Source organism: Pocillopora damicornis, chromosome 13 (genome assembly GCF_964200805.1).
Source record: "Pocillopora damicornis chromosome 13, jaPocDami1.2, whole genome shotgun sequence".
NCBI lineage: Eukaryota > Metazoa > Cnidaria > Anthozoa > Scleractinia > Pocilloporidae > Pocillopora > Pocillopora damicornis.
In genome coordinates this window covers 1,619,236-1,643,345 of record NC_142682.1, presented here as the reverse complement: position 1 = coordinate 1,643,345, position 24,110 = coordinate 1,619,236, and the positions used below count along the sequence as shown (strand labels likewise).

General features: G+C 37.8%; 2 protein-coding genes and 1 non-coding gene across 13 annotated transcripts; 1 reads left to right on the top strand and 2 right to left on the bottom strand.

The window, feature by feature from the left end:
* Nucleotides 1–334: 334 nt before the first annotated feature.
* Nucleotides 335–19,713, top strand: LOC113667577 (uncharacterized). 11 transcript variants are annotated; one of them, XM_089190996.1, is made up of 20 exons: nt 467–657; nt 4,464–4,519; nt 5,019–5,057; nt 5,503–5,564; nt 6,374–6,440; nt 10,716–10,842; nt 11,124–11,152; nt 11,246–11,281; nt 11,686–11,724; nt 12,050–12,160; nt 12,755–12,948; nt 13,717–13,924; nt 14,491–14,783; nt 15,595–16,058; nt 16,396–16,598; nt 17,018–17,221; nt 17,327–17,398; nt 17,562–17,784; nt 17,960–18,207; nt 19,385–19,713. In XM_089190996.1, exons 3-20 carry the CDS (start codon nt 5,022–5,024, stop codon nt 19,499–19,501), a joined length of 2,733 nt encoding a protein of 910 aa, XP_089047122.1. In that variant the 5' UTR covers nt 467–657; nt 4,464–4,519; nt 5,019–5,021; the 3' UTR covers nt 19,502–19,713. The 11 variants fall into 11 exon arrangements, with proteins under 11 accessions (XP_089047117.1, XP_089047118.1, XP_089047127.1 ...); XM_089190994.1 differs by lacking the exon at nt 467–657 and adding an exon at nt 2,899–3,306; XM_089190997.1 differs by lacking the exon at nt 467–657 and adding an exon at nt 3,022–3,306 and having other exon boundaries at nt 6,374–7,248.
* Nucleotides 7,170–7,242, bottom strand: Trnap-cgg (transfer RNA proline (anticodon CGG)). Its single transcript has one exon. It is a non-coding gene; the product is annotated as a tRNA-Pro (tRNA).
* LOC113667580 (exosome complex component RRP43) lies at nt 19,516–23,920 on the bottom strand. The gene is made up of 11 exons (XM_027183428.2): nt 23,865–23,920; nt 23,746–23,782; nt 23,543–23,606; nt 23,364–23,437; nt 22,905–22,950; nt 21,913–22,018; nt 21,745–21,790; nt 21,122–21,218; nt 20,751–20,871; nt 20,515–20,621; nt 19,516–20,313 (listed from the first exon to the last, which is right to left on the bottom strand). Exons 1-11 carry the CDS (start codon nt 23,879–23,881, stop codon nt 20,201–20,203), a joined length of 828 nt encoding a protein of 275 aa, XP_027039229.2. The 5' UTR covers nt 23,882–23,920; the 3' UTR covers nt 19,516–20,200.
* Nucleotides 23,921–24,110: the final 190 nt, after the last annotated feature.

The window sequence follows — 24,110 nt, the reverse complement described above, 5'->3', positions numbered from 1 at the left end:
CGGGGAGGGGACGGGTGACGACCTGGTAGATATATAAAAATGTATCTATTTATTCTGCGTAAGAGGTTGACCAATATTTGACATCAGCTGTTTTCGACACATTTATTTTCGTCCATATTTATTCAGAAGTAGACTAAATTTCTTCATTTAGAGAATAAAACATTTTTTTCTTTCTGTTCTCTGCTTTTGTTCACCAACAGACATGTTTTTGCTATGGACGGGGAGGGTAGGATTGTAATACAAGGGTCAAATATTTTCGACCTACTTAGGCGTGTGCCATTGACACTTTTCGCCGTGGAAGACTTTAAAAAGATAAAATAAACTATCTAGCACCACAAAAAAGTTGAATTTTTATCAGAAGGGTATAAAAATTTTGAGTTTTTGCGAGTGTATATCGCGTGCGGTAGCTCCACCCCTGTGTTTTTGGAACTTCTTTGTGGCTCCGACTGCGGTCTCGTGATAGGCCATTCACCGTGTTTTGCCAAAATGGCGCCCCGAGGTCATTCGATAGCAGTGCAAACAAAAGCGAAACAGGATTTATCTTATTCTTGTTGACTCACAGGTCTACCTAAAGTATGACGAAAATGAAAGATGCTTCTCCTGATAAGCTGGATCGAAAGTGTCAGAGCACACAAGCATAAAGACTGCTAATTGGAGGTAAAAACTGTGTACTTTTCCTTGGGGTGCGCGCCTGGACTTCTCTTTCCACCGTGTGGCGCGGATATTGAAGTTTCTAAGTTTCAAGTACTTCAGCGAGGAACGCAAATGTGTTCTGCGCATAAATATTAGATCAGTAGTAGACAAAGCTGTAGTATTTGTGCTTTCGGCTTCTCTTTCAAGGCCGTGCGTTGTGCCCTGAGGTCAATTACCCATTCTTCGGAAGGCGCCAGGTATACTGTGCATAAAATTTACTCGCCCATATTTTCCACCGACCATGGCGGCACACGTGCGGAGGAAATTACTTCGTAATTGTCAGTGCAGCCAGTTCCTCTTTACTGTCGCATACCTTGAGGGAAGAAGAAAGATGTCTTCTTCGATTGTGAGAAAGAGTTGGTGCTTTAAAATACCTCCGTGCCGTCAAAGCGACGGCGAAGCGATGCGCTAAATATTGATTGTTTGTGATTTATCGTTCGTTGAATGAGAAAAATCACACGAACAGTGGACGCGTTTAATTGGTTCAATGTTTTGCCGTGAAATGATGCATAAACACTTTGAACCTCGATCTGTAGTTGTTTTAGCGATTCACCGCTAATGAGTTACAAATTTTATTTACACAGAATTTTGCGTCTAAGTGTACGAAAATTGAGTAAAATTGTCATGTAAATGGAAAATCCGACGAAATCGCCACTAATTCCGCACAGACGATTTGACGAGATAACTCGAGTGAAAAAGTCGCCACTGGGCAATTTGCGAGTTTAATTTACTTCTCGAGATCTGTACTTGACCCCGTTAGCTATTTCGTGTTGGTACTGTGGTTTTTCTAAGCTCTTTTTTGCGGCCAGAATTGTTCACATGCAGACGATCTTAAGCGTCAATAATCTACGTGACAATTTGTAACAGTTGAAATATTGGTTGATGGATTACTAGAGAGTTTGTAGATTTAAGCTATCACGAAACAGCCTTCCTGTCTAAGATCTAGAGACAGTCAGTCTTGACTATGCGATTTTGCGTATGCCCTTAAGAAATTTTCCAACCGCTCTAATTTGGCGTGCCTCGTCGCGTATCAATGTTGCCATGTCGAGCGAGCTACGTGCAAAAATAGGATATTAGAAGAGCAAGCTATGGGCAATATTTATAATACGTATATGTTCTTTGTGTGTATTTGATGTAGACATCATTAAGGGCAATTTTTTCGTGGTAACACCATAACTCTGGCATCGAAACGGAAGTTCAAGAATGACAAGTGACTGTTAATTGAAAGCGAATCACGCTTTCAAGCAAGTTATGGTCCTGTTGTTTCGTGATCGTAATTTATTTATGAAGCTGCGAGAAGTCATAAATACCTACACGAAAACAGACTTTTTCGATAGCTAGTTACCGATGTCTTTTATGCATTACTTTCTGTTTGGAATTTTGAGATATTTTAAGAAGTTGTTGTTATTTTTAGTGCCTTGCTTTAAGACACCCTAGAAAGGGCACTTGTCGAAAATGAAATTTTCCAAAGCAGAAGACTTCAAGGGTCACTCTTGAAATGCAGTCTTTACGTTAACTTAACTTTTTGTGATCTCGATAAGCCAGTTTGCCTTATTTACAAGACCAGTCTTCAAGTTGAAAACTTTTTGTTTAGAATGATTTTGCCGTAAAAAGTAGTTATTGATTATGGTGCCAACCCGTCCCCAGCTACTACCAGGTTGACTGCTGAGAAGATGATATCAAAATCGACTAGCAGACTGACTGAAACCAAGTTTTAGAACCAATTTCAAAGTACATTAGTCTTAGCAATCTGTGAAAATCTCAATTTGACTCACTGCAATGTGGTCTTTCATCAGTTACACAGAATTAAGAAATTCTCAAAAATTGGTAATTTTCCAGACCTTTGTCTTTGTATTATCTTTTATTGTGAAGGAAAATAATAGATTTCCAAAATTTTAAAATCATATTTGAGGAACTGTAGTGTTTTTCCTTTGTTTGCAAATGGAATTAGACATGTGTCCACTGAATTTGTTAATTTTCGAAAGTTACTTGTTTCTCCTTCAAATATGGAAATGCTCCCTCTCTTAAAACGCTGAGTAATTTTAACTGTGCTCTTTAAGCTGATGTTGTGATTGAACAACTCAGCACTTGCTATAAACAAACCCATTTAGTACTTAAAAATATGATGAACTGTCTAGAATTCTCAAGAGAAGTTCTTGGGGCAAATTGTGTTTTAGTGTATTTTTCGGTGCAAATGTGTTACCCCTGGAGGTATTGTGGAAGGTTATCATGGAGTTGGTCACGAACAGTGAATTGTTCTTGTCATGCTGACGACAACAACTCTCAAGTTTTTTTTTGGATTAATGAAGCCTTAGGGGGTGAAAACCCAATTAGGCATTACAGAAAACTGAATTTTTTCATGAAAAATTCTTGTGGCACGAATGATGATGAAAGATTTTCATTGTGGCCAAAATGAGTAGGCTGAAGGTTCCTGGAAGTAAATGATGCTTCAATTTTAATTTTTGGTAAAGCTGTGGGGTAAAATTTCCTCGACAGCTTCTCAGTAAAGTCTAAGATTATTACTAATAGGACCAACTGAAGAGTGAAAAGATCTGTCATGAATTCTGGATTATGTGGATCTTAAAGAATTGCAACATTCATTTCATGGAAGAGGTTAGGAACACTGTTAGCATTTCAAGCAAATTGTTAGGGCTGAATGTGTAAGAGTAGTCAAGAATTAAATATTTAGGGACAGGAACTTATAAATGTCTATCAAAAGGCTTAGTTGTTATGATTGGTGCTGAAGAATAATTTAAAATTATTCCATAACACACCTTAAATATTCTTACGTACATTTTTATTATGTTGCATTAAAAGTTACATGACCCTATCACTCCTAAGACCTGAATAGTAATTCTCCTTACTATTTACCATATATTTCATGTAATTTTAGTTCTAAGAATTTGGTGTTGAATCAAATGTCACATGAAACACTTTTGTTCCTGAAAGAAGAAATCTAAGCTGTTGAACTTTCGCTCTGACAAAGGGCTAATGCTCAAAACGTCAGCTTTTGAACTTGTTATGGTGGCCAATTTCTGTTATCAACCCCGTCAATAAGAGCTGATAGCTGCCAAAAACCATCCAACAGTCTGCCATCTGAAGCCACCCACTTGCACCTCATTTTACCATAAGTTCTGATGCAAAATTGTACAATATTTGAATTTGTTCAGAATAGACTTAAAGGTTGATGTTAACTTTGGTAACATCAGGCACATTAGAACTTTTAACTATTAAAATAGTTTCCATTCTTGTGTGTAATCTGACAAAACAACATGCAGGTCCTTGATAACTTGGAAGTTTGCTATTACTTATTTTTCTTCTACAGTTAAACTTGTTGACAGCCTTGTACGACCCCACTGAATATTATGCTTTATTGATTTTCCATTAAACTTCATTGATCTACCTTCACAGTGGCACTTATTGCAATGTCTCTCTTAGCATTTTGACAATTTTCAGAATGGAATAGAAGATAGGACCATGATCCCAAAAAAATTAAAAAAATTACTCAATCAAATTGGAGTCAAGATGTATTTTTTTTTAATGTATAAATTAGAAATGTGGCACGTATTCTGGGTATATGGGCTATCAACAATTATTATTTAAAGCACATTTTGCAAATAGAAATCAACTTACCTTTTGTGGGTTTGAGGTGACAGATGTTTCAAAGCCTTGTTGAGTCTAACGTGTATTGTTCTGAGTCCACCTGCTCTTAACAGAATAATAATTTTCCATCAAAGTTTATGATGATGCTTGCCTGATGTGTCTTTTAGTTTCCAAGTTATGAATTTAATTGGTGAAGACAGGATCTACAGGTTCAACCTTACTGGTAACATTTGACAACAACTCTTTCAATTCTAGATATTTAAATATTTTGAAATCATCTGCAAAGTTTTGTGAAACCAAAACTAAAAACATTTTTTAGCATAAATACTTTTTAAATATTAAGCTGTGTGTACTGAAGGAAGATTACTTTAATTATTTAACTTGAATAAATATTTGGCACATTTTGAAGAATCAAAATAACTTGCCTTTCAGAAAAGCATAAAGCCTTTCACTTTATCACCAGGGTATTACTGCTGTATGTATCATTTTCTCCACCATGAGTGATTCATCTTTAAATCTTTAATAGTTCCAAACCTTAGTATCTAGATATTATGTTTTTGCATCTTTTTTAAATTCTCCCAGGCCATGGTGTCTTCATCTTGAAAGGACTGGGCACTAGCTTTTAAGATCAAAGACAGCATATGATGTTTACATGATATACTATACTGCAGTCCCTAGATAAATAGAAAAAGTGAAGAATGAGCTGTTTTTTGTTGATTTAGATAATGATTGGCGCTATTCATGGGGACATTAAGCCTCAGGTTTGTTGATTTAGATTTACTGAGTGCTTAAATGCATTAAAGTATAGTGTAACATGTGTTATTCTCAGTGTTTACCTAGACAGAACCTTCCACATTTGATCTTCAACATTGTTGTAAACTTCTTTTTTTTCCCAAACATCTAGATGTTGATTTGCTCCATTCTCTATGATAAATTTATTATAGTTTCTTTCCTGAGAATTTGATGTTAAATTAAAAAATATTTCCTGGTTGAAATTAACCTTCTTGCCATGAACTTTCTGCTTGAAGTTGTCATCATATTTTAATGAGATATTTCTTTTAGTCATACCTGTGGGGTGAAAGTTTTAAGTAAAACTGTGTTTAGCTTTATCCAACTTGAAGTTCTAAGATTCACAATTTTTTAAGAGGAAGACTAAACAGAGGATTAACAGCTCTCAAAATTTGTTATAATGGTCTGATTTTTCAGGAGGTGATAAACTCTGCTTGCCGCCGACTATTGAAAAGGAAAAGACCAAGCTCAGGAAAATGGTAAGATGATAATCTTTAATTTAAAAACTAGTTTTACCCTGTCTTTGATTGAGTAAGTAAGTAAGTAAAAACCTTTATTTCAGTGGCATGTGGATAAAGCCTAGTGGCTTGTGGGGTCGTGGAACAATGAGTAACTCAACCCTATATTTATTATAAAGAGATAAGTTCCTAAAGAAGCTGATGTTTGGCACATTAGAGTTAAAAAATGATGTTTGATACATAGCAGAGCAGTGAATACAAGTAAGCATATGCAACCATCAGTGCCATTTTTTTGGCTTTATCAGTTAGTTGGACTTTTTGTTTGGACATGTGACCATGTTTTGCTTTTATCTGCTAGAATGGTTTAAGATCTTACCCAAAGTTTTCTTTCCTTCTGATGTTTGGCAGAGAAGCCTTGTTCCATTTTTTACTGAATTGCTCAGCCATCAGAGTCTACAAGTCAGGAATGGTGTTTGACTTTTTTTTTTCAACTGTCAAAAACTTTGTAAAGTCAGCTAGCTTAACACCCAAGCACCAACCAGGGGGGGCATAAAGTAAAGACTGAAATAATTTACAATCAGGCAATTGAGCAGAAATCAGGGTTACAATTTTCAGCCAATTTACAATCTTTGGTATCTAGGCATCTGGACATCCACTGAATCTTTAACAAAAATCTACAGTTGGTTGATTGGATGTGTTGCCATTGTAGCAGGAGAGGTTAAACTGATGTATTGGTTCCTAGGTGACTTTCAGCTGTGATACTTATAAGTGAAAGATCTTAGGGTGTTAGAGAAATTATTTATTTTGGAAAATGTTCTCTTGCTTTTTAGGCAGTCTTTAGAGGAGCGTCTTCTGGACTGTTACATCGAATCATGTGAAGGGGCCCCAAAAGACAAGGTTAGAGATGCAGTGCTGATACTTTTGAAAATATCTTCCTTTCCTTGTTTTTAATGACTGCGAGAAAGAAGGAAGAGGGATGTTTCAAGAAAATTTCGTCCTTTACACCCTAATATCAGTATGCATATTCTCCATACTGTTCCCAATACATTTCCTGAGGCACTGAAGAGGAGAATTTGTATAAGAATCCAAAGCTTCTCTAGTTGGTGACCATTTCCTTTATTCTCATGACCATGATGTGTGACTTAATGTTGATGTTGTAAGGAGAAATTAGATGCTAGTCACTCTCAGGTGTGAAAGGGTTAATGAAGGGTCATCGTCTTCACAGTTGTTGAAACATTTCCTTCTATCTCCCCCCCCCCCCCCTTGTGAGTGTTCATAATGGGAATATTGGACAGCTTGAAAACAATATCATTGAGAAAGGGGGAGGGGGGAGGGGGTCGCTTTAAAAAAATGTGATGGGGGCTGTAGATGGAGGGGTTGTGTAGAAAAGGTTTCCAAGTGACTTCTGATTGACTACCAGATTCTTCCAGCGAAATATCTTCTTTTCTGGTGTGAAACAGAGTGAGAAGAAGATATTGCATCAAAAGTCATTTGTGTCTTGTTCTGCACTCTCTCTTGATTATTTCGGTTGCCATGATAAGAAGGAAGATGTTAGTAAAGAAAGATGTTTTTCATCTTGTCATGAGCGTGGGACAAAGAAAAAATTCCCTGAGGAACTGAAGTCAAAGTCCCCATGAGGAATCGAACCTCAGACCTTCAGATTCCGAGCTCCGATGCTCTACCACTGAGCCACAGAGACTCCATGGTGAGTGAGGTCTATCACAAAGTTCATATGACATGCGTCCAGCATACTGCTAGGATCAGCAATGTCAATAGCATTATGTTTGTAGATAGAAATAAGAGAGATGGTAAGTTTTGAGCTTGGTAAGGAAATAAAGAAAGATGTTTTTCGTCTTGTCACAAGCATGGGACCAAGGGAAAAAAAAATGAAAAAATTCTGAGTCCCCATGAGGAATCCAACCTCAGACCTTCGGATTCTGCGCTCCGATGCTCTACCGCTGAGCCACAGAGACTCCATGGCGAGCGAGGTCTGTTACGAAGTAGACTCAACTCTCGGCGAAAGTCATGGAATTGTCAACCTGTGTTGGGCGGTCATGCATCACAGTATAATGTTTTGGTTCTTTAATTTCTATGATCTTAAGTTAAAGTGAGATAAACAATGACATAATATATTATAAGAAAGGGGCTAAATTGGCAACCCAGGTTGGGGGGTCAGGTAGCAATCTGTTAATGTTTATGCTCTTGAATCTTGATTATCTTAAGTGAAAGTAAGTTCAACAATGGAATATTATATTAGTCGTACTACTCTGCAGCCTCTTCCTCCTCTTTTGTCTTGAGATGTTTCGCAAACCTACAAGACAATTCCCAGCCATATCACCGCCATATTGCTTGTTACAAAGACAAGTGTTGTGCTTGGCAGTTAACTAACTCCTAATATTGCACAAAGGTTCCATTTCTGGTGACCATTTTCTGCTTTTTGGTTCTCAGATGGTGGCTTTGAAAAACCCTTAACCTGGAGCTCGGTGTATGAGTTTATGATCATGCTAATTCTTGTGCAACCCTAAGGATTTCTAGCCAAGATGAAAATTTAGTCAACATTTTTGTCGAACAATTTCCATAAAAGTAGAATACAAAGGGCAGAAGGGTTTCCTTGAACAGGATGAACTCTCGTCAATATATTCCTTACCAAAAATACCTCAGTTTACAAAAACTGAGCTGCAAGACCTACTAGAGGAGTTAAAAACCTTTTCCTGAAAACCTGGCTGTTATGTTTGAGGTATCAAATTAGAGGGTATCAAGGCATCAGAGGGTATCAGACCTTTCAAAGTCTGAAGTCATGGAATGGTCGTCAAAAAAAATTTCAGTGGTCAGAGGTTATAAATGGGCAATATAACACCATGCACTATACTGCTAACCACACTGCTTGTCTTTGGAGACAGCAACTTTGTGAAAGGGGAAATTTCATGTAAAAGAAAATGTCAGAATATTAGTGGTGATTATGAATGTAAATGTTAATCTCCCTTTTAAGACCCCAATCACTAGGTTATTTAGGTGCTCAAAATGGCTACTTTTGCAACAATTTTATTGATGATAATTTTTTAAACTTGCCATGGGAACCAAATGAAAATTGCCACAATGAATAAAAGGGGTGAATTTCTAAGAAACTGTGAGGCTGCATCAGTGGGGGAGTATAACAAGTCAATTTGGTTTTATCAACTGAGTCGATGTTGTAAATTGGCAGCAACATAGAGTCTCTAAGGCTGACATTTTTAGTGCAATTAGCCCATGGTGAGAGAAATTAGATATTTGCCCTGACAAGGGCTAATGCTCAGCTTTAGAAACTCTTTACTCTTACTGATATACATTATCAACTCAGTTATAAAACCAAACTCTCAAAATGGCCACATGCTGGAGTGTGGAAATAACACAGGCTGTCAACAGCTGATGAGACAAATGGGACACGCACCTATGCATTTAAGGCTGTAGGATATTTCTTATGGTAGTGTTTGTATTTGATATGTCACTGGAATAGGAACATAGCTGAGTGGTATCTTAAAGAGATGCATTTGCAATTTGTCTTTGACCCAACCGAATACTACAAATTATATCTTGTTATGGGCCTCTTGTTGTTGTTGTAGTGGATACTGCATGAGGTCGCAATAGTTAAGCAGTCCTTGTTGACTGATTTGCTATGTTGTTGTTGTTTGAACACTTCACTAGTATCTGGCAGCTTGGAGTTACAAAGGTCAGGAGAAAAAGTATAGAGAATGGTATAGAATAACAGTATGTTTACCATGAATGGCATCTCACAAGATTAGTCTTTTGTGTATGCATTAGAGCCTTTTTTGCAAGATTGTGAAAATATTTGCATCTGTTGTAAGTGGGAGGTGTTTTCTTTCTTTTTTTTGCTTTTTTTTTTGTTTGTTTGTTCAAACTCTATAAGGCATAGTGTAAAAACCTGCAGTCAGTGCCCTAATCTGAACATTTTTTGAAAAGTTCCATTTCCAAACCGAAAATCAGTAAGTAGTTGTCAGAAAAAAAATTTTCGTTGCCAGAAAAGACATATTTTATGCAATATTGCACTCAATTTTTCCCGCCAAATATTTATCGCACTTCAGAACATGAGCACTAACAGAAGGTTACAGAATGGTAAACAACCACCCAACACTTGTCGCCGAATCTGTGACTTTTACTACACCAAAAGGTTATTAGTTACCATGGCAACTAAAAGGCGGCAGCCTGAAGGGGGGCTCTATTTGTTGCAGAGTGGATCCTTCTGGATGTACATGCACATGTGTTTGGTAGTGGATAGCAGTGATTGGAGAAAATGAGAGGAGGTCACACACTCTGTTTTGATTAACAATGGTAGTTGCTTTGTCCCTCTTGGATGTAAAATTTACATCAAAAATATAGTTGCTCAGACGGTGATCTTTATCAGACAAGAGACCTGCTAGGGTAAAGTTTTTTTTTGTTTTTTTTGGGGACAACTGAAGTGTTAATGGCATTTTAGAAACTGTTGTATAGATTCCCATTTCATGTTTGATTGTTGGCAAAATATGGGGTCACACTTTGTGATATTGGCCTGGAAATTGGATGTTGGTTGTGTGTTTGTGGAGCAAGGATAGCTAAGATTCTTTAATTAGGCTGAACTGTAGATGGAAGAAGTGACCCCCTAGTTAGGGTGAGCTTGCCCAATAAAATTTCCCACTTTGTTTTTGCGGTGAGAGAAAATTTGTATGTGAAATCTGGCACTTCTATTGTCTAGCTTTTTAACAGGCTGATATAAATGCATTCTTGCAGCGTATATGGAGTTAATTTTGTGAAAAAAATGCATGTCAACATCTCTTTTCAGACCACTTTGTCATTTAAAATATGTTAACCCTATAACTCCTATGAGTGACTAAGACAGAATTTCTCCTTACCATATCATTACAGTATCAAGCAGACAAGTGAGGAGAATAGAGAAAAATATAAAATAGGGAATTATTAGTTGATCCAATACCAAATTCTCAAAACTAACATGATAGGAATTGTATGGTTGACAGTAAGGAGAATTGGTAATAAGATTTTATGAGTGAAAGGGTTAATACCTTTTAGAAGGATAGGTTTATTTTGATTTTGAATAGTGGAAGGTGATCCAAACATCTTATGATTGGAATAATTTGTTTTATATCCACTCCAACTTTGGTTTTTCATTTCCCATGCTATTAGCGTTTTTGTCATGGAGTACGGCTGTTGGAGAAAGTTGTTCTTCAAGACAATCTTTCAACCCTTGTTGTAAACCTGTACCCCAGGAATGAAGGCTACTCTTTAATGCTTAAAGGCAAGAATGGTGCAGGTAAGTGCATACATATTATGGTTATTATGGACCCATAGTCTGTACTCCAATCAAATATCCTTCCCATCCAGCTTGTGCTTATTCTGCCACTTCTGCTGGCCTGGATTTGATATCAGTCCTTTGCAGGTTACCTTTGGGCATTTGTCAGCTCAGTTTCCCGGACAGTTTGCCTGTGTTCACAAATGAGATACATGTAGCTGTTAGTGGAAGAAGGCAATTGATAATATTTATGGCATGTGAAAGTAATCTAATCAAGTCTGTATTTCTCTCAATTTCCTCAGATTCAGAAACTGTGAAGCTGCCTTATGAAGTTAGTCAAGTTCATTTTGAATGAGATTTCAATTATTTAGTTCCTCTTTTTATGTTAAAGATTGTCCTTAATTTTTTTTCTTTTTAACAACAGGAGTCTGAATTCTTGGATTACCTTGATGCCCAAGAGGTATAGGAGATTCCTATTTTGTTTATTGCACCTCTCAATTGCCTCAACTTAAGGGCTGGTAACTTTTTTCCTCCTCCCTAATCACTTCTACAACTTCCCCTTCACACCCCTTCTTGGACATGCCCTTCACCCCTCCTTTCTCACACGTATAATCTTGGTCAAGCTAAGGAACAGCCAAGTCTAACTGCTTCTAGATTTAAAAATGAAGTTTTGCCTTTCAGTTTTCATGCTGGTGAATTTTTCAGAATCTTTATAAACCACAGACAGCTTAATGTCTGAAAATTAAGATTGTCTAATGCTTTCTAATTATAGTTTTTTTAAAGATGAAATATTAGCAGTTTATATGCTCAATAAAGCAGCTTAGTCAAATATTCTGATGAGGTCTTTGTTTGGTGTTGTTTTAGCTTCCTCCAGTCCTGATTGATCTGTTAGAAAAATCCCAGGTATGGTTGCACTGAATCCAGTATTAAAACAGCCATATTAGTTGAGTCTAAATTACAACAGAGTTTGAAATTTGAAGGATGAGATTCTTTTTCTATTTAACTGCTGCAATTATCATCCCATTTCCCACAATTGTGCTAAAGAATTATATTTTTCTTTGTCTTTTTTACCCTGCTCATACAAAAAGAAAAGTGTGAAATGGTACAAGTAAACCCAGAGATGTCATGGAATTTCAGTGAGAGAGAAAAATTAGTTTTGCACAAGAGATAACAGTCTGGATTGAGAAAAAGTCATTCTTATGTAAAAAACTTCTCTCTACTCTTTCAGGCAAATATTTTTTATAGTGGTTGTGTCATAGTTGAAGTGCGAGACTACCGCCACAGTCCCACAGGCAACTCATGTGACAGCAACTATGTCTTACTTCGTCCAACTTACCAGGTACACAAAAATACTTTGTTTTTTGTTTCAAAGGCAAAAACTGCTGATTTTTTCTCCAGCTTTCTGGTAGCTTTGGTGAACCAAAAGCAAGTATGGAGCAAATTCAGAGTTTCTGACTACCAAAGACTGCAAGTCTAAGTCAGAGATTTTTTCAGTGTGAGTTAGCTTTTTTCCAAGGGAAAATCAAAGAGGAAGGGACTGAACCCTTAAACTCCCAAGATCTGATTGTTAATTCTCCCTTCTTAATGCTTTATTTTTCCTTGTAAATTAGTTACAAGAATTTGATGATAAATCAAGGTAACAACTTCTTCCTGATAAGTTTGAGTATTCTCATTACCTGTTTGCTGGATAATGTATGGATTTTATAGGGAGAAGGTACATGTTAATCATTCTGGGAGTTAAAGAGTTAAAGAAGCATACAAAGCATTTTCTGTTCCTCAGTGTCACTGATTTTTGCAATGGTCATTGAGTGCTACTTGGTCGTTATTTAAGAATTAAAAATATAGAAGGACAAAGAGATATCAAGTCATGAATGACTCCACAACCCTTCAAGATAGCCCTAACAGCAGTGACCTTTATCTATTCCTCATACAGACACTTGTTTGTGACATAAATGCTATGACTCGTGAGTCACCTAACTGGACCGAAGAGAGTAAGTTAGTATTGGAATCCCAGTTGCTGTTAGCAACAGAAGGCCCTTTGTGTCTTGACCCTTCAATAGAAGTTGCACAAGTTGCAAATCAACTCCAGTTCAACAGGAACAAGTTCCATACATGTGGCATCAGAAGGTATGTGTAAGAAACCCCCTCAACTGATTTCAAACAATTATAAATGGGTGTTTACATTTCAACCCTATTATAGAGAAGAACTACTAATAAGTGATTTCTGCAATAACCATCAACACATGGTAAAGCAGAAAAGCAATAAGAAGCTTAAGAAAGAAAAACTTCAAATAGGGGATTTACCTGTCTGATCACAGTTGTGACGGGCTTTAACAGGTTTCCTATCCATGCTCATGGGTGGCTTTGTAGCTCATTTGGTAGTAACACCTACTAGAAGACACAGGTGGGATTCTCATTAAAGCCTGGATTTTTTCTAACCTCTTTACTGCAGTTGCTTGGCAGTCCACCTGTGGGGATCATTTCTCTGCTTGAAACTGTTCTAGTTGTCTGTAATAACAACTTTGTGGGAAAATAGCCTCTAACAACTGTGGACACCCAAAACAAATAAACATGATAAATACTCACCTTTGTTATCAACAGAATGTAAGATTCCAAGCTCAACTTTCACCAATCAAGTTATCATTGAGCAACATAAAATTTTCAAGAGATCACCACAATTGAAAGTTAAGTCACTAAAAGAAAAGATCTGGGTGGTAAATGTTTATTAGAGGATTTGGCAATAGGTCAAGGTTTTAAGGGCAGATGAGCTGGCCACATGACTACCCAAAACAAATTGATGACTTCTGCTGCAATGTAGCAGGCAAAACAGAGTCAGCTTAGAGTGCAGAGAGGCTGACCTCAGGCCTCACCTGACCCTTGCTTGATATATTTCAGGAGCATAAGAAGACACTCCCAAGCATTCTATAACAGAGCAGGACTGGTGTCCCTGTGTAATGCTCCCTCTTACCTGAAAGTTCTCGATTTCCTGTCACACTACAAGAAGCCACAGCCACCTGTCAATCTTCGTCTTGCAAAGACACCGCAGACAACTGACACATGGAGACAAAAGCCAATTCACCTCTCACCACCTGCAAGGGTTGATGTAAGTGGGAAATGTTGTCATTCAATAAGTGGCCGAAGTATTGACCAAACCAAGAAGTCATCCTAGGAACAGTGATCCTCATAGCTATTAAGTACCTCATCCAACAAGTGTGTACTTATATTTTCACCCTGATGCAACTCTTACACTTGTAGAAATGATTTGCTAAAATTGTCCACAAATTGCAAGCATTCATGTGACTGAAGCACAACATTTACTACCAGTGCTTCTACTATGGCTGAATGGGGCACTTTGAGTTTAGATTTGTTTTTACATGTAGAGCAAAGTAATCACAACAGTCAATCATAACAAATATTAACTGCTTTGCTGGCTCACTAGTTATTGAGGATTCCAAGTTAAAATAGGCAAATTACCAAAATTGCTGAAAATGGCAGGCAACCAAGTCACAATTGGTCTTTGTTTGTAGTCTAATTAGTTTAGAGCATGACGCAAGTTTTCTAGACCAATTACAGACCAAAGTGAAGCAAAACTAAAAGGAGTCCTGGATTACTTTTGATCACTGTATTTGGTGGATGTGCCACACCTTACAACTTAGATATTTTTCGTAGGTTGACTTGTTTTCCAAAATAATCGAACGTCCAAAGCTGACAGCTGATAACACACCAGAAAAGGTTCAGGAAGTCACACTAGAAGGAGAAAAGACCAATAACAGGAATTACTTCTGCCGTGTGACTATTCGACGGAGACCAACAGACTTGCAATACTTAGGTGAACTATACCTGGAAGAAGATACAAGCAATACACAAGGGGCTCCTACTGTTCCAAACACAAACACTTCAGCATCCAACAAGGCAGGAAAGGCCTGTCACTTTTTTCTTGGAAGTAAACTTGGAGCTCAAAAGTGAGTAGTTAATGTGGGTCTGTTACGTAATCTCTTTATTTCAATGAGTGCTGATGGTATTGTAACATGAGCAAGAAATGACTCAATCAAAGAAGACATGGTTTCCTAGTGGGTAGCAGTTGCATACTTGACTTCAGATTAAGCAAGTTAATTGGGTTTTATCAGCTGATTTGATGATGTACATTAGCCGCTGGAGAGAGTTCCTTAAGTTGACATTTCAGGCCTTAGCCCTTTGTCAGAGTAAGTTGAGGAAATGCAGGAAATACAGGAGGTTGAAGCTATGGAATAGGTGGGAACATAGTGAGGTGAAAAACACAACAAGGAATTGGTTTAATGAAAAGTGTTGACTAGTACTTTAGGTACATTATTGCTGATTTGAAAGATAAATTTTTGCTCTAGAGTTTTTGCAGCTTTCCGAACTGCACAGATGTAGTGAAAACCTACAGACCATTATATGAGTAGTGGTGTTTGAAACTTGGCTGACCCTTTGTATTGTGTTCTTGGGCAAGAAGCTTAACTCTTATGGTGCATCTCTGCATGAGGATTTTAAATGGGTTACCAGTAAAGGGTTGAAAACTAGTATTGTATATGTGGATTACCTTTAAATGTACCGGCATCCCTTACAAGGAAAGAATGGTTACTTGTTCATGATTTGTTTTTGTATTCTCTTTGCCAGTTTGCTGTATTATGTATTGACATTGTGAGGAGAATTTGATTGTTAATCACCTTGTTGACTTAAAGAGAGTTGTAACTTACCATATGATAACTGAACCTGGATATGCTAGAGATTTTACTTTAACTTATCACTCAGGTATCTTCAGCAGTTCCAAGACTTGTACACTGAGGAGGGGCGCAAGTCTGTGAAGATTTGTACCTACATTCCTGGCCAACATCAGGTGGCACAAGCTGCAGCAGCTGCTGCCAGTCAACAGGCATCACATGCACATAATCCCAATCAGACATCAACAGCCACTGTTGTTCCTGTTTCTGGAAATCCAAATATACAAGACCAGACACAGGGCAAGGTGGCAATACCTCTACCCACAGCCACAAACACTGTGACTGTAATTCAGAGTAATAATTTGGGAATAGGGTCACACACCACGTTACCTGGTAACTCTGCAGTGTCTCAAGTACCTGTTGTACAAAGTCTTTCTAATGTCCGCACTTATGGACAGAAGCTAGCAATGTTTCAGCAGCAAGGAACAGTAGTTGGCACAGTTCCAAGTGGGACGGGTGTGCCCCTTAGTGGAACAACTAAGATTGCTACAGCAGGTATTTATTAAGTTGTATGCCCAACATTTGCTTTTTGAATGTAAAGGGGCTACTTTTAGATGAAAACAGGGTGTTATGGCATATTATGATCATATTTGGACCTGCTGAGGACAAATGAGCAAAGAAATGATCTTTGTAGGTGATCTGCAACTGGAGAAATTGCAGAGAAGAAGTGTGAAAAAAATCAGGGTTTGTGTTTAAGCCTGGATTGTCCAGGTTTCTTTTACGCAATTTCTCTTATTTCAGCCCACCTTTAACAATCATTTCTTTACCCATTACAGTCTGTTGACTTGTTTTATCTGAATTACAGTTACTGATTGGAATTTATACTTTTAAGGCACAGTCACACGGTACATTTCGACAGCACAGCCAGGAACAACACTTCAAGTCTCAAGTGTAAAGCCTATTCCTGTTTCCTCCATTGTCAAATCCGTTCCAACAACAGGGAGAAGAATTTCTCATCCAGACACTGCTACCTCACTACAGTCACCAACCACACCTAGTGGGGGGTACACAGGAGTTGTGGGAGCCTACATGCAGGTGACTTTATGATATGAAGAAACATCTTCTTAAAGTGGCCCATGCTGTGGCAACCTGTCCTGGTTTGTGTCGTGATATGCAACCAGGTCTACTGCTTCGTCCACTGAGCAGATTGCTATTTCATCGCACGTCACCCTTCAGCATTTTGCAAAGCTCCCCTGACAGTTCATTGGTTTCCATTTATGCTCTTAGGTGAAGAGAAAGTATCAGGTCATATCACCTGTGAGTCGTTTTGCTAATGACCACTTCAACCAGTTGATCTTGGTTCATTTGTGGCCAATCATACCCATGGGTTTATGGTACAACATTTTATCAAAAAAATTCTTTTCTAGAGTCTAGATTCCAAGCTCTGTCAGTTAAGGTGTAAATTTATCAAATGCAATGTTTGGCTGTAAAACAGTTTTATTTGATCCAATTAGCCAGTTGTTGGTCCTGGAGGAATGAGTGTCACTGTCCCAGCTGGAGCAACCGTTACAGTAGCAGGTGCCACGCCCATTGTTCCAGTTTCCAAAAGTGTAGCCATAGCATCAGGTCCTTTACCAACACAGTTCATCGCGACAGGCTTGAAATCAGCCAATCAGACCTTACAACCTGCACCAGGGACATCTCTCACCCTACTACAGGTAATGTCAAGTAGGTTAAGTCAGCGCTGAAGCTAAGTAAGCTATTTCTGAGATGTGGAAAACCTCTGCCTTTTAACTCATTTGATATCATTCTTCTTTTAACAGGGCACCACAAACATCCAAACACAACAAGCTCAGATAGTCCATCAGACAAGATCTCCATCTACAACTTTTACTGTATGTAGTTTGATCACAAATTTAAGATCAGAACTTCTGTTCGTTGGATCTATAGTTTTGTCAATTAACCTCTAAAATTCTGCATAGCACTTTCCCCCTGACTAGAGTAGAAAAGCAATATTCAATATTCACAACTTCTAAAAGTATTCCTTCTCTTCCTCAGATTCCTGGTAACTTGGTTCCAATAACCCACATTCAGTCAGTAACTGGAGCAACCATCAATGCTCAGATACAGGCGAAAACATCTCCTCAGGGTACCCCTGCTGGCCAACCACAGCCTATTCTACCAAACACACCTCTCTCCCCTCCCTCAGGGATGGCTACAGTTACTCTGAATACAAGACCCATTCGTCCACAACAACAACAGCAAAGGAAGATCAATGCAGGTATTTTTTTTAAAATTAGCTTCATGTAATTGAGCAATCGATCCTTGAAAGGGACAGCTTTAGTTTTGCCTTACTTCAGTGTGTAATTGGTTTAGAGTGCAGTATGTTATCCACTGTATATTGTTTCTTAATCATGGCTTCAAGGAACTGAACATAACCATCAATTTCCCACTAGGAGCTGGAACATCACCAACAGCCATAGCTGCACTAACATCCACCGTCAACCGAACCACTACAAACCTGCAACCTTTGGTACCAATTGGAACACAACTTCAGCAGCAGCCATTTCAGGTACGAATGGTGCAGTTCCCACAGCAAGGTGGCCCCACCCAGATACAGCCCACCATTGTGCAGTCACCAAGAGGAGCAACCCCTGTCCAAATAAACACACAGCAAGCTCAAGTAGTGCAAGGTTTACAACAGGTAGGTATCATTTGCACTTGCGTTGAAAATATGAAGAACAACAACAAAATCAGTCCCTGAAAGAATTGACCGAGAGAAAAAAAAATTGCATTGTACTGTAGTCCTTGGTAAGTATGTCATGACTCTTCCCCTCCATCTTTTTCTATCTTTCTTGCTCCCTTCTCTTATGAGCTCTCCTCTTAAAAAATACCCATCTCTCTTAAGCACCACCTCTGATAGTTCTCCCTCTCCGGTATGCTCTCCTTCAAAAGTTCCTTTCACTAACGAGTCCTACTCTCTATTGAACCTCTTCTCTAATAAATCCCCTCAGAAGTACATCTCCTTCTCCAAAAAGTTCCCATTTATAATGAGTCTCCTTCTCCAAGAACAAGCTTCTAATACTTCCCCTTTTCTTATAATTCCCCTCTCCAATAAGTTCCCATTTATAATGAGTCTCCTTCTCCAAGAACAAGCTTCTAATACTTCCCCTTTTCTTATAATTCCCCTCTCCAATAAGTTCCCATTTATAATGAGTCTCCTTCTCCAAGAACAAGCTTCTAATACTTCCCCTTTTCTTATAATTCCCCTCTCCAATAAGTTCCCATTTATAATGAGTCTCCTTCTCCAAGAACAAGCTTCTAATACTTCCCCTTTTCTTATAATTCCCCTCTCCAAAAAGTTCCCATTTATAATGAGTCTCCTTCTCCAAGAACAAGCTTCTAATACTTCCCCTTTTCTTATAATTCCCCTCTCCAAAAAGTTCCCATTTATAATGAGTCTCCTTCTCCAAGAACAAGCTTCTAATACTTCCCCTTTTCTTATAATTCCCCTCTCCAATAAGTTCCCATTTATAATGAGTCTCCTTCTCCAAGAACAAGCTTCTAATACTTCCCCTTTTCTTATAATTCCCCTCTCCAAAAAGTTCCCATTTATAATGAGTCTCCTTCTCCAAGAACAAGCTTCTAATACTTCCCCTTTTCTTATAATTCCCCTTTCCAATAAGTTCCCATTTAGGAGTCTCTTGCTTTAATAAGCCTCCCACTCTTTTACATCCTCCTTTCTAAGAAACCCTCCACTCTTGTAGACCTCTTCTTTCCTTTGCCTCCCCATCCCACTTTGCAGTCAGGAAGTGCAAGAAATTAGATTATTCAATGATTTGCAGTATTACTAATTATAACTCATCTTTTCCTTTTCCAAGATTCAAGGAAAACCAGTCACAACAGTCAAAGTAACTCAACAAACACAAGGAGCACAAACAACAGCCAGAACACCTGGAAGATCCCCAGCACAGCGACGAAGATCGCAAAATAAGTAACTTGTGCAACAGTATTTATCATGGTTTAAATTGTATAATTAAGACTTTTTACAAGCTTGTATAAAGACACTTTGGAAATTGCTCTTCACTGGTATCTGTAGTTAGTTTTTATTGTCAAAATATAGTATAATATATTTGTGTCAGCAAGATTCAATAATTGATGTAGCCTGGCTGAGATGTATATGTCAATATTAAATTGAAATAGTGCAAAAGAGTGCACATCCTCTGGTATCTGACTCATCCCTCTTTTCTTAATGACAGCATTATTTAGTCCTAGAGTCATACTACAATTGGTAAAATAAAGTCATAATCCTTCCCCATCATGGAGTTTATTACTGGAAAACAATAGTAAAGTTTGTGATCTCTTATACTGTTTCCAGTGAAAACTAGTTGATTGTTAGACCCAAAAATGCTGGAAAGGGTACTAACATCTGCAGATAAATGGTTCTGAACAATGTTGTACTGTTTCGTTGGATTTCAGACACTTCCATCCCCTTTCAGACACTACTGTCCAATTTCAAACACTTTTGGAGTTCAGACACCTCCGCCCAACTTTGGACACCAGCATGCGACTTTAGACACTAATGTACAATCTTTGACTTTTTTGTCAAAATCTACCAATGTTTAAATCAAAGAATGAAGTCCTTGTTATGTACGTAGAGAATATTTTTTAATAGCAAGATTCTATAGGATGTTGCATCATCTGTCAACATTTATACAAGCTGTTTGTACAAGATCTCTGACTTCTTTTGCTCTTTTCACTGCCACTTTGAAGCATTCCTGTAGTTTATCATCCACTAGGGGTGATCCACCTTGAAGAAAAAAAAAAAAACAGCATTATGAAGAATTCTCCCCCAACCACCATCACTTCAATGAATAAAACTGCTTCTGAACATAGGTTTAGCTTACAAAATGGTTGCTGTTGTTGTTGTTGCAATTGAACTGTGTCAAAGGGTAAAAGTTTTTTTTTTTTTCCTGCCCCAAGATTGTCAGATCACCAAAGCACATGTTACCTGGTTTATGAACTGCTGCAATTTTATCATCATCTGTGATGACTACTGTCACAATTCCAGTCACTAGATTTTCCTCTTCATCTGTTGGGTCAGCAAACAATACTGTGCTACAAGAGAAAAAAGAAATCAATGTTTGCTGGATTTCACAATTATGTCAAGACATAGCACTGTTGTCTTTAGTAGAAAATGCATCTTGTTAAAAGACTTGTTTGACTGTACAGCCTACCATAACTTACTCATCAAATACACCAAGTGTAGCAGAGACAGGATGTGCCCTAAGGTTCAACAGAACTTCTCTCTCTTCAGATGGTAATGGAGTTTGTGTCTCTTCATCTATTGTCACTGAATGAAGGTGTGCTGGGAACCAAAATCATTCTAGGTAAGTAGAGTGACCATGTTACTGTTCTAAAGTACCTAATATTAATGTACTGAAATGTCAATAAGAAAGTTCTATTAACTGTAAAGGAAAGCTTCCAAACAGAAAGGACCATATGTGTTTTGGCTAGTGCCAACACAACATCCACCCCCCCCCCCCCCCAAAAAAAAAAAAGGTAACTGGGCAACACAATATTCTCCCCTGCCTGTCTAAAAAAGAAATATTACTCACTGTTTAAGAGAGCAGAAATGGCAGCTGTGAGACATGCATCTGTTACATTTCCATCATAACTAAGACACATAATATCCACATACAGGACCCATGACAACTGGAAGAAAATTAAAAGACAAGCAGGAAGTTCCTGTAGTCCTGTAGGATAGTGTCGTGATATGTGAGGGATGGGAGATTCCAAGGTACAAATTCAAATTATACATGTTGGGAGGTGAAAAAGAATTCCTTTACAAAAGGTCTTTTACCATGGCACATCTTTCTTTTAAAGACAAGGCACAAAAAATTTTTTTGTCTGAACACCACCCATTTTTGGACAAACAGAGATACATCATATCATATCTCATAAATCATTCCCCTCTTCTTATAAAACAAGCACAATGTAGCCTTGAACTCAATGCAGGAAAAGAGATACGGCTGTATCAAAAACCTGAAATTAGCTCAGAATTAAAATCTTTATTACATGGGAAAACAGTTGGACAAAATGTCCCGCCATCCAAGGAGTAAACTGGACAAAAACCCATATTTGACTTGACATTATCCAATGACCTGCCATTACTTTGCACTCTGTAAACACATCCAATGTAAATTCAGCTCACACCAGAACTATGAAAGGTGCTTCCTACCTTGCCCTCCACAATACACAAGTCCTCCAGATTGATTGGTTCACAGCTGATGATGCAAATAGAAAAACACTCAATTTCCCCAAATTGAACTAAAACTTATTACCATGGAAATGATAGCAAAGAAACAAAAGGTTTCAAATCTCTCCTTCTCCATGTTCAGGTACTCACTTGGAGATAACATCAGCCACAAATTGACTCAAAACTTGTGCTTGTTCACCAGGAGGACCCGGGCGAAAACGAGAGGAACAAAGAGGAGGTAAATCTACATTAGGAACTAAATGCACAAATTTTAAATTGATAAATTTGACATCTTTTTCAATCATATTTGAAAATAAAAAAAAAACACGTGATAATTATTTACTTGGTTCAAAAGTACAAGAGGTATACCTTGCTACTTAACCCTTTCACTCCCACAAGTGACCAAGACAGAATTTCTCCTTACAATATCAATACAATATCAAGCAGGCAGGTGATGAGAATAGAGAAGAATATCAATCATGGGATTATTAGTTAATCCAATACCAAATTCTCTGAACCAACATCATAAGAATTGTATGGCAGATAGTAAGGAGAATTACTAATTAGATCTTGGGAGTGAAAGGGTTAAGGGAGACATAGCCAAACCCTTTACACCTTAACCCTTGAATGCCCAAGATCTCGTCATTAATTCTCCTTACTGTCTGCCATACAGTTCTTGTGATGCTAGTTTGGATAATTTGGTATTGGATAAACAAATAATCCCCTAATTAAGATTTTTTTCTATATTCTTATCACTTTCCTGCTTGATATTGTATTGATATTGTAAGGAGAAATTCTGTCTTGGTCACTCATAAGAGTTAAAGGGTTAATGTTAATATATATATTCTCCATACTCTTCTCTACACATTTCGTTTGGTACTGACAAGGAGAATTCCTTTTACAATCAAAGCCTCTTAGGTTGGTTAGAATGCCCTTTATTCTTGCGATCTTACAGAATTATTTGGCCGTATTACTCTATAGAGAAATTAGGGTTTCAAGGGTTAAATTGTGAAAACATAGTGATGGCATAGAAGTTGAGGTTTGAGTTCTTTGTTGATTGTTATTCCAATAGATGCAGATGTAAACACCAGCAAGCTCCTTTGTGTGGTCTCATCATTATCACCATCAGCATTATTACTGACCTATGAAACCATGTTTTGGTTTATCCTGACTTGGCACAGCAAACTCCTATGGATGAGAATTGACAAAAGTCTTAATTTTTGTAAGAATGCCTATTATTTACTTAGTTTACTATGTAAACATAAAACATTAATGTTAAAACATTAAAATTTGGTAAATTTAGAGTTCCCTCAGAAATGGAAAGCAGAATATGACAACTGAGGTTACCTACTTCATTAACCCCTTACACTCTAACATCAGGATGCATATTCTCCATACTATTCCCTATACATTTCCTAAGTTGCTGACAAGGAGAATTTGCCTAAAAGTCAGGAGCTTCTAAAGTTGGTGATGATTTCCTAAATTCTCATAGCCTTAAAGTGTGACTCAGGGGTGATATTGTAAGGAGAAATTAGAAGCTAGTCACTCGTAGGAGGGTAAAAGAATTACATCGTGACAGTATGGTAGCAGTGCATACTAACTGCTTTGACTCCACAGACAACTGTCGTGTTTCCAACTTTAACCAAAGCCGATCCCTCGGCTGTCGATATAGAACCTAGAAAAAATCATGGAAAGATTGTTACGATAAGCCTAAAGAACGTAAAAATTCACATGGTATGAAAAGTGTCAAAACGTAGGAAACAAAAAGACCTCATCTTACCAACATTGAGAATCGTTTTTCTAAACTCTAAGAGTGTACGACCATCTGGCCTTACATCCTCCTTCTACAAATTAAAATGAAAAGATAAAGACTTCCTAGCGTGCATTTAAATGAACATAAACCCTGGCTTAAAACAAGATATATTTTTTCAGCCGCACCGTTCAGCACGCTTGTATTTCAACTTATACGAAAGATTTGCTCACCAGAAACTGCCTGTAATATTCTAATGGCTGTGCAGTCCTACAATATGAAGATGCAAAGAGTAAAGTGAGTGTCGAAAACTGATTGCTTAACGACTCGATCGAAGAGGCAGCACACTTACTTGAAATCCGCCGCCATTTTCTTCGATGTCCTAATTACATGATGGACACTAACTTGCTGGTACATGCCGCTGAACGATATCTGGAATACATGAGCCGAATCGGGAAACGACACAGAGAAACCAACACACAGGATTGGCAACAATAGACTTCTGACTCTGATCATTTGTAGCTGAGGAATTCAAACTGGGACTCAGCGTAAAATTCTGCGTCACGAGGACGATGAGGAGTTACCGCGTAACATCCAA